Below are 11,043 nucleotides of genomic sequence, written 5' to 3'. Positions count from 1 at the left end.
TAATAAAAAAAAAAAAAAAATAGAATAAGAAAACTGTTTATACATATTTTTTAAAAATAAAATTTCATTGTGTTTGCAAATTGTAAAACAAATAATCTATTCTGTTACATTTAGCTTATAATGAATAATAATCCATATTATTGAATTTTAATTTTTTAAAATTCATTTAATGTAGAAGTTTACTAATTTGAATACAATTTAAATTAAACTTTTTCAAATTATGTAATTATTTTAAAGTTTTTTTCTTATAATTTTATTCTCTTAAATAGAGAATATTTTTTGGTTCTCTCTTATTTTATATAATAATTATTAATATTTTAATATTTTTAGCTTATCGATGACTTATTAGATTTTGCATCCAGTCAAGTGCAAATGGGTAAGCCTACAACAGTTGATTTACAGTTAGGATTAGCAACTGCTCCAGTTCTGTTTGCTTGTGAAAAAGTAAGATTTCATGATCTTAATTTTTTTTTATTGTTGTTATAAAACAGCATATCATAATGGTTTATGAAATATTTTGGATTTGTAGTCAGAAGAAAAGAACAAAATTAATATACAAAAGAAATATTAACTATAAAAACAAAATCCAAAAAACAATGAACTATTTTAAAATTTCTAAAAAGAAGTAACATTTTTCTTAAAAAATATTGCTAAAGTAGGATCACTTAAAATTGGGGTTTCTCAAACGGGATCCCGGTTGTTTTTTAACCCGGGAAATCTCGCAAATTTCTTAAAAGTTCACTTTTTTCTTATTTTGTGTTGAGTAAAGTATAAGATTGAGTAAATTTTGCAAATAGAAAGCATAATTAACTCATTCACTGTCAGAATACATTTGTATTTATTAATTTTAAACCTACTTATTAGTTTTTTAAATTTTTCCTCGTTATGGCATGTCATAAATGGTCAATAATCAATATGTAGCTTATTTGTGGCAGGACTGTGAAATTTCTTGTCAGAACCTGTAATATCTGGAATAATTGTGCTTATGCTGTCTTAATTTTTAACCATGCCCGGTAGCTTCAATACCTGTGTAACGCCAGGTTGTGCAAATTAGGCAAGGATACAAATGAGTACGAAGTCTGCAAGTATGATGTTTTTCTTCATAAACCTGATTATTAAAGACAAACAAACTGCCGAATTATTGGGCTACAAACTTGATGTTTCTATTAAAGCAGCTGAGGTAGACAAATCAAGAATACTAGAAAGCAAAAGAAGTACTACAATCTCAAAAACAAACTAGAAATCTTCCAAGCTACAGGTGAAAAAAAACACATATCTGTCTTCTCTTAAATGCATTAAACACAATTCCACTCACATCAATTGAATTGGAAAGGGCTTCTCAGTAGCGGGACTTTACATTACTAAAATAAGAATCAGATTGAGTGATTGGAGTATTGACCATCTTTGCTTTTTAAAATCTTTATAAAAATTTACAATAATATTTTGTATTATGTGTTTTATTTAAAAAACGAAAATTACCTTTTAAGTTAGAAGTTTGATTTACGTTCATCTTTATTTAATTTTCAACTCAATTCAAAGCATTTTGTTGTTGTTGTTGTATGCATTTTTCAGCAAACTTTAATAAATTTTTTCTATTTGTGAAAATTTCTACATAATTCAAAGGTAATTTTTAATATATATCTTACGTAGCATTATTAATATGATTTTGGAGGTTACAGAACATATTAAACTACTCATAATTATTTTTCATTTTTTAGTCATTTGAGTTCAAGATATTTTGTATATCTTAAAAATAATTAATTCTCTCCCAGGAAACAGTTCACTTTTATCCCAGAATCCTGGGAAATGAGAAACCCTACTTGAAATCAACAGTGCCAATCTTTATTGTTGGTTACTCCATTGTTAAAAGATCATGAATATTTAAAGTTCTATAAATAATATACAAAGATGTCTTTTTGTGGCATCTCTATACAAAAATGAACACAATTTCACTATACTCTTATGTATCTTTTTCCAGATTCATTCTGCAAACAAAACAAGTTGGTTCTTTTAAAACTTTAACCACCAGCGAGCCAACTTGTGTTATTTGCCTAATTTTTAAAGGATGAAATAGATCTACAAATAAAGGTTGACACTACTGATTTCAAGTTATTGTATTTTAAGAACTTTAATATACATATTATTACAAAACCAATATATTATCTTATGAGCTATATTAGCTATTTGAATATGAATAAGTCTGTATTGTTTATTTCCGTCTCTTCTCAAAGAACTCTATTCTGTTTTGTTATTAGGACTCAATACCAATATTTGTTTTCAATGACATTATTATAAATTAAGAATAGACAACTTTTGAGCAGTTAAAATTTTATATTGATATGAATATTTTTGGCCATATTAATCTATGTTCCAAAGATTGAACTAAGATGAAATACAAATCTAGAGTACATGTAAACACAAGTGCATGTAAATATATAAAATATATTTATGTATATATGATTAGTATTTCATATTAGTTTAATTTTTGTTTTCAGCCATATGAATGATTCCATTCATTCAATTGAATATGAAGTTTTAACTATTCAAAGGTTACCTCTTTGTAATTTATTTTGTGTATCAGTTGTTTCATAACGTCATAATTATTTAATTTTGAAAATACCTTATCTTTTTGTAAAGTTTAATGTAAAAAAAAACCAATAATATATGTAATTATTAGAATGAGGAGAGTATTATCATAAAATAATTCAGTTGAAAGTTAAAAACATTCTTCATTCAAATCCATTTAGGTTGTAGATTAGTGCTCTACAACCTTTTCTGACACACATGAAATATAAAAGTTACAAAGTACTGGATTACCATTTTTAAATGTAATTATAAACTAATTTCAACCATTTTTATATTATCAATTTTTTCCTTAACAAATTAGAAACTACCTTGGACAAACTATCACATAGTGTTAGCATGAAAAGCACATGATCGGGATCTCAACTCTGTGATCTGTATATGTGACTTACCAAATTTACATGTGAAAAGTGATTGCAAAGATGTGAAAATTTGTGACAGAAGAGCTTTAAACATCAGTGGCAATAAACATATAATAAGCAAATAATTGTTCCTTTTGAATCAATGTGTATTTCTCATATTCATGTGCTTTTTCTGCCTCTTGGAGACAGGAGATATCATATCTAGAGCAGATAAGTCTTCTCAGGAACATAGAACTCCTGAGAAAACATATCTACTCTAGGTGTTTGATCTGATGAATATTACATAAGTTAATCAATTACTAGTTTAAATGTTGTAGTTAATAACAAGATGAAAAAACCAATTCTATATTTAAAAAACTAAAAGAGAAAAATTGTTAGCAAAAGAAATTGGACAACAACTAACTTATTAATATTAAAGTAACATAATGCATTTTATTACATTTACATAGAGATAAAAAAACCTATAAAAGCCAGAATTGAATGGGAGTCTATAAACTTTCTACTTAAGTGGATTTCTGTCTTACACACTTACAGATAATTCCATACTTTAGACAACACAAGGAACAATAGCTTTATGCCACTGTTCACTAGACTGCTTACAAATTTTTCATCTTTAGATTTCTAGTGTTTTGTTTGCCATTTTACATGCATTTTCATGCAAAATGGCAAACAGAATGCTAGTACTCATGAATTAAACATATTTCTCTCTAACGCCAATAGACAGTTGTTTGAATTATCTTTTATTATTAGTATTTGTCTTGTGGCTCAGAAAAGTATTTCACTAATTTCAATGAGCCTTCATGTGGTTATTCTGGGACACTAAAGCTGTAGGTTGCATTTTTTATTCAAGAAAATTGCTATTTTGGGTTGTAATCTAAAATTCAATTTTGGATATAGGAAATTGGTAGATATTGAAAAAACAAGTAATCTTCATGGATGTATCGTACAATCAGTTCAAAAAGAGTTAACCCTTGAATGACAATAACTAGATGAAATAAAAAATTATAAGAAAATTGAATAAAGGAATATTTAGCCTGTCTTTAAGCTAAATCTAAAAATATTAATTTCTAAATAAAATGTTCAAGAGTCATAATATTTACTTAAGTGAATGATGATCAAAAAGTATAGACTATTTTATTCTAATAGTTGGTTATTACAAATGAACAATTTCAATCACTTATTGATAGTATGCCAAAAAGAATAAAATTTTTAAAGACTAACTTCAGAGCAAATTTTTGTACATTTTTTTTTTCTTTTGAATTTTGTTTATTGGTTGGTTAATTATTGCAATCTTTTTTACAAATGGATCAAAAATTTTCATTTGGAAACAAGTCTAAGTGAGTTCAGGGTCAATCCAACAGCTTTATTTTTTAGATGTAAACCATTCTTTGGCTTGTTTGCAAGTATGAACTCCATCCTGCTGAAAGATCACATCATCAGATCTTTCATTGTTAGAATGAAAAAATATTTTAAAATATCACCATTTTCCATGTCCATATAGTGAAGTGAACTTCACATCATAACTTCAGTGTGAAATGTAATGATTTGTAAACAACCTGGATTGTTTGATAAGTAATAGTTGCAGAGTACTGACCTACAAGCATAAATGGATTTCAATGAAGAATGCTTTTTAATCTTTACCTGAATTATTTAATTTTGAAAATACTTTTATTTTTCTTGTAAGATTTACTGTAAAAAAATCAATAATATATGTCAGTGTTTTTCAACCTTCTTGAATATGCGACCCCTTTAGAAGTTAGAAAATTAAATACGTAGTTTTTAAAATCACTGATATAGTTTTAATATGGTCCTCGGGGGTCACCAGAATTTTTATTCTGTTGAGACCTAAACATTGATCAAAAAACCAATTGTATTGTAAAATAAACAGGTACAGCCTTCTCACTGAAATTGTAGTTTTTTTTTTATTGTAGTGTAGGACCTACAAACACTTGTCTTTTTCTTTTACCTGCAAAACCCCGTGTAAGGCTACCCACAGGTTGAAAAACACTGATATATGTAATTTTTAGTGAGGAGAGTATTATCAACAATCTGCATTGTTTCATATTTCAAGCGCTAAACTTTTCTTCCATAATTTAAATAAACACAAAACATATTTTTGTCACTAAAATGTCTTTTTGCCATTGATTAGATGTAAAGAACATGCATTTTTTGGTCTAGATTAATCATTTTTCTTTTTAACTTTTGTCAGATGAGGTTTCTTTTCTGGTTCAGCTTCTTTATAACCTATTTCCTTCAAATAATTGTAAACCATTGTTTTTGAAACTGGGATTTCAATTCTTGTGACATCTGTTGCAAGCTTGTATGTCTGTTTTGCTTACAATATTTCTAAGTGCTAATTTTTGTCATTTTTGAAGAAAACTTTGGATGACTAGTGTTTTTCAGCATTAAACTTCCAGTTTTATTAAATTTTTGAAATTTTTTTTGCACTTTAGTGAGGAAAGCATTTGCAGTCTACTTTCTTTGTGTAAATCAATAATTTTGGCTCTTTGATCCAGGTTTAATTGTTGTTTCTTGCCCATAATTTTTACCATGCTTTTGACAATTGCTGGATTGTAATTTATATGACACTGTGATGTAATTTACTGCAATTATGTAAATTGTAAGCATTATTATTTATAATTGGACAATATTTATTACTTTAAACTTTTTGAACTTCATTCACTCAAGTGAAGAATTATGACTCTTAGCTATAACACTATTTTCATCTAAAAATAATTTTTTCAAATTTTTTTTATTTCACCTAGTTATTGTCATTCAAGTTTGACATTTTGTGATACAGTTAAATTATTCTAAACTTTTTGAACTGACTGTATATTAAAAACTGGGGATATTTCTAGTTTCAGTTGAAATCAAAAAAATTGTCAAATGTGATAATTGGTAGAGTGCCTGTGTTCTCAGTTGCAGGAGGTTATTTTTTTATTTTTCACTATATTTAGCTGAAAATTACCATAGTTTATGTACTTATAATTTTGTATAAGCTTTACCATGAACTGTAATTTTGGGCATGCAAATCGTAGACCTGTGTGAACTGTAGTGTCATTTTTATATTAATAATTAGGATAAAAATCTTGTTATTTTAGGAAAATAGATTAAAATTTACAGAAAATTGATTCTTGAACTTTTTAGTTCAAGAATAAAAAAATTTGTTTTGAATATAGAATTTCTACAAATTACAATATTTAATTTCAGTATCCTGAAATGAACAATTTAATTATGAGAAGATTTTCTGAGCCTGGTGATGTAGAGAAAGCATACAAAATGGTTATAAATGTGAGTATTATATTTAGAATTACAAAATTAAACATGTATTTCATGATAAATTCATTAAACAGAGTGATGGCATTGAAAACACAAGATTACTAGCCAGAAAACACTGTGATGAGGCAGTAAAGAGTATATCTTCTCTAGAAGATACACCTGAAAAGAAGGCACTTATAGCTCTCACGCAATTTGTTTTAACAAGGACTCATTAGTTTATAGTGTATAGAATTTTAATGTTAATTATTATGATGATGAAATGTAATTAGGTAAATATTAAATTGGAAGTTTTCTAGCTAATATAAATGAATAAAATTGTTAATTGTTAAATTTTGATAAGAACAGTATATGATCATGTTTGATGAACAATATCATTGTTGTTAAATAAGAGGTTAATTAGTATATGTCTAAATACTAGTAAAAAAGTCATTTGAACATTTTGATGTTTATATGTAGAATAATCATAATGAACAAACCAAGGTTTTTTTTAACATGAATAAAATTGAAGTATTTATGATAATACATTAGACAATTTTCTATAAATGAATCTAAATTTTAGTTTACTACTACAAATTCTTCATAATAATTTTTAATCTGGGCGAGTCAATACTTTGACTTATGAGATTTGAAACTGCCGATATGACATGATCAACAACTAACACTTGAATTTTCTATAACATTCATAAATTTATTTATCTAGTTGCTGATATTTTTCAACAATGCTTGAAATTTGGTCACAGCCTCCCATACAAAGTTATGTAGTGGATAAGTGATTCATTAGTTGTGGTCATTGGATCACATATTAAAATATGTGAATTATAGCAAATTAAGCACAATAAGGATAATATAAATGAGAATATTATATTTAAGGAACTTTTGTGCAAATAATTTTACCCGGAGTGTGGTGCAACTAGTATTAACAAATTTTGAGTAGTTTTTGATGGCATTTTGCAGAAACAGAATATCATTGAGTGCATTTGTTTGCTACACATCTGGAGAGGATTTTTTATAAATGATGTAACATGTGGACAGCAGTTGAAAATATATAGGTACAGGCAGAGCTTGCAATTCCAATGTCATTTCCAATTTTGTTTTGATTTACCATTGTATGCATCAAGAGGGTTTTGAAAATCCATCACATAAGCTCATTGCAATGAAATGGCAATAGATATCATTATTGTCATATTATGTTATTACTTTGCATTGCCTTTCTTATAATATCCTGAGGAAGTTAAGAATTTGCACTCATTGGAGAACTCATTGACACAGTTGATAATGGGCAATGTATCCCAGAGTGATTACTGGCAACCAAATTTGGTCTCTCTTGTACAATCCATAGAGCAAACATATTTCATTGACACAGAAATCAACCTTTTCACCAGTGCATAGAAACTCTGATCTGTAGAGATAAAACAGAAGTAATGCTCATGAATTTTTTTTGATTCATTAAGAGTTTGTTCTTAATGGTAGACTGAGAATATTAATATAGGATTCCTTGTTAGTCACATCCACAATCATTTTCATCTTATTATGTCATGTCTGGCAAGAAAAAAGATAAATTCTCATATTTTTGCTTGCTAGATATTTAGAACTAGGATGCAAATACCAGTGGCCTCTTTCTCAATAGGACTTCACACCCACAGAAGCTTTATCAAAAGGCCCCAGATTTAAATTAGAAGGAATCTTGAAAAGTGCTTAACCCTGAAAAAATTTGACTGAGAAGGGATGATAATCCAAAAAATGTCAAATTTTTTCCCATTAATATTTACAAATTTGCAAAAAATTAGCACTTACAATGTTTTTCTAAAAATATTTATTTATATTAGAATAATTTTAAAATAATTATTTTTGTTGGAAAAAAGACTACCAAAAAAATTTACATAAATGCTGTCAGATTCCAAAAACAAACTGCATTTTCTAGCCAAAGATGACATTGTTACAAAAATTATTTTATCATCTATTGGAGAAATAGTGAGAGAAATATTTAACAGCCATAACTGCATCAGATGTTAAAATAAATACTTTTAGAGCATTTTTCACAACAAACATATGACATACATCAAAGCCAAAAAAGCATTCACTACATATGAATGTGTGTGATGCGGCAGTGACTGAGGAGGAGTTAATGATTGACCCAAGAAAGCAATGAAGAATGAATTGCAAACATTTGTAGAAGGTACTGTTTTGAAAGTGGTCTTTTGTAACTACTATTACTATGATTATGTTGTTATTTTTGGCTACCATGTATAAAGGCATTGCCAAATGAATTCAATTCCTAATGTACAGTACAGTACAATGCAAGATAATTTCATTTTATAAATTCAATATATACAGATTCTATATATCATTCAACTTTAACATAGTAAGTATACCAAATTCTGTTTTTACACAAACTTTTTTAATACTATTTTGATTTAATAAAAGAAAATTATTTTTAAAAATTGTAACATATTTCATTAAGACAACTCATGTAAAGTCATATAAAACTTTTTGTATAATTTTTTGCAAAACACATTTTTTTAATAAAAAATACAAAGTAAAGGTTGTCTTGATCTAGCTAACAAATTAGGCTCATACTTGACAAAATGATTACCCAATGAAGAATAAACTTAATGTTATCTTGTAGAGAATTTTATAAAGGCCTAGCCACAATACGAACTGAGCCATTAATAACTGAATTTGTTCATAACACCACCAACATCAGCACCACAGGACATTACTGCTAATGTTGTTCAGGAGTTTACAGAAAGAACATGGTAGCCGAGCATTTTTAGCAATAGTAGTGGTATTGTAGTCATGTGCAAATGACAGCGAATAAAATTTTATGTATAACTTACATTAATGAATATAAAAATTGGACAGAATGTTTTTCAAATGAAATTTATGTTCCTATAATTCATATACATTGTACATTAAAAAAAAATCATTACATTTTTATTTGTTAATCAAATTTTATATGAAAAATCTTGTTAAATCTGATTTCGTTATTTTTGGTTATGAACCTAAGAAATCAACAATCTTCTAATTTCCATATATACAATTAATTTCTGGAAACCAATCTATCATTTAAAAACAGAATTAGGTGTAATTTGTTTTCCTCATTTGAAGAATATAAAGTAGCAATTGTTTTAGAAGTACAGGTTTATCAGGCATTAGTCTTTTATTGTTCTTCACTGTTTTAAACAAAATAGCCACTGTCTGTTAAAATCCAAATTATATAAATTTCAATAAACAAAAACAGAAAATATATTCAATTAAATTTAGTTCTAAATTATTTAGTCCATTATATAATTGCAATTTATTTATAATTTTAAACCCAAAACACTCCTTTATTGCCAAAACACTAATTAATTTAAGTATCATTTTCTCAGGTAGTTCATCAAATAAGAGTTTGCCATTGTTTCTCTCCTAACAGGCTTGTTTGTGCAAAACTATTTGAGATAGTAATATTTGTTAGTGAGCTTCAATGCTGCTTTGAGTTTATATAATAATAATCAGTAAATGATTTGTAGTACTAAACTAACTGCTGTTAATTTTAGAAAAACTTTTTATGTGAAATGCATTTAAACATTAAAAATTTTGACGACATTTAGAATTATATTTTAGTCTATGGAAAAGAGATCAAGTGAAAAAAATGTCACTCCAAAAAAAATTCCCAAATTTTCTCAGTCAATAAAAGATCCCAATCTGGAAATGCTGGGTGCAGTGCATGAAAACTGCCCTCGATTCTCGACATCAATTTCTATTTTCCTGCTCAAACTTACTATGTGACATCATGAAAAAGCTAATTGTGTAGTACAGTAGACCCCCTATAAAATGGGTTCATATAATATGGATTCGTATAATACAGCAAAAAAATTACAATCGTATAATACGGTAAAAAGTCATCATCGGTGACTCATGTTGCAATAGGATTGGTCGAAGCTAGACCAATAGCAGATATTGCACAAACTCTTGAGTTTAAATGAGCAGTGGACCTACTAAAAACCATTTATTATTTAACGGCCATAAAAATTATATTCATATTAATCATGTCTCCAAAGTTAAGCAAATTTTTTGCAGAAAAATAACTTATCAGGAAACGTGCCTGCCGTTCAATGCGCCACTCCACAACGAAAACAAGCTTAAGCAATGGCGTTGTCGAACAGTGCACACTCAGTAAGTAATTTTACAATATTTTGTTTATAGCATAGTTTATGTGGATTATTCCCAAAAAATTATACATGTTTTGGAAATGTTGAGTCAAATTAGTCTAGAATTGATTAATTTTATGGAAGAAAACATTTCAAGCAGCCGTAGTCCCTAAACTGCACATGTGCCGGGCTGTGGCTGGCTCATGTATACAGTCGACCCCCCTATAATTACGGTCCCTATAGTTACGATTCCTATAAAACTACGAAAAAATTGCTACCGGTATCTGTAAAAAATAGTAAAAGTTTCCTATAAACACCTCAAACATCATCGGGAAGCCGAACTACTTTCCCGCCGTCCGTAGCGCCACGCTACGGAGAGATTTCTATCGTCTGGACAGTATTATATAAATTATATATAAATTAGGTACTGTACATATAATTATATATTAATTATATATAAATTAGGTACTGTATATATAATTATATATTAACTTATTGTAACTTTGTTATAATTAAATATATAATTTCCGCCGTCTAGCGTGGCGCCACGCTACGGAGATTTTTACGCTAACTATCGTCTGTCAGTATGTAAATTAGGTACCGTAAGTCTAATACAGTACTGTAATTTTATACATTTCTTGTGAAAGAAACATTTCTTATTCAACGGCGATTAAAATTATTTATAT

General features: G+C 27.8%; 1 protein-coding gene across 1 annotated transcript in view; it reads left to right on the top strand.

The window, feature by feature from the left end:
• LOC111615600 (decaprenyl-diphosphate synthase subunit 1-like) overlaps positions 1-8,057 on the top strand; it is a 36,363-nt gene extending 28,306 nt beyond the window's left edge. Inside the window, exons 9-11 of the mRNA XM_023357007.1 lie at positions 331-444; positions 6,156-6,236; positions 6,299-8,057. Of these exons, the coding sequence (XP_023212775.1) occupies positions 331-444; positions 6,156-6,236; positions 6,299-6,439 (336 nt within the window). The 3' untranslated portion in view covers positions 6,440-8,057. The remainder of the gene's footprint in view (positions 1-330; positions 445-6,155; positions 6,237-6,298) is intronic.
• The last annotated feature ends 2,986 nt before the right edge of the window (positions 8,058-11,043 follow it).

The sequence above is a fragment of the Centruroides sculpturatus genome, unplaced genomic scaffold (assembly GCF_000671375.1).
Source record: "Centruroides sculpturatus isolate CEXI.00-Female unplaced genomic scaffold, Cexi_2.0 scaffold19, whole genome shotgun sequence".
NCBI lineage: Eukaryota > Metazoa > Arthropoda > Arachnida > Scorpiones > Buthidae > Centruroides > Centruroides sculpturatus.
The sequence above is the reverse complement of the archived record's forward strand: the minus strand, read 5'-3'. Positions and strand labels throughout refer to the sequence as shown.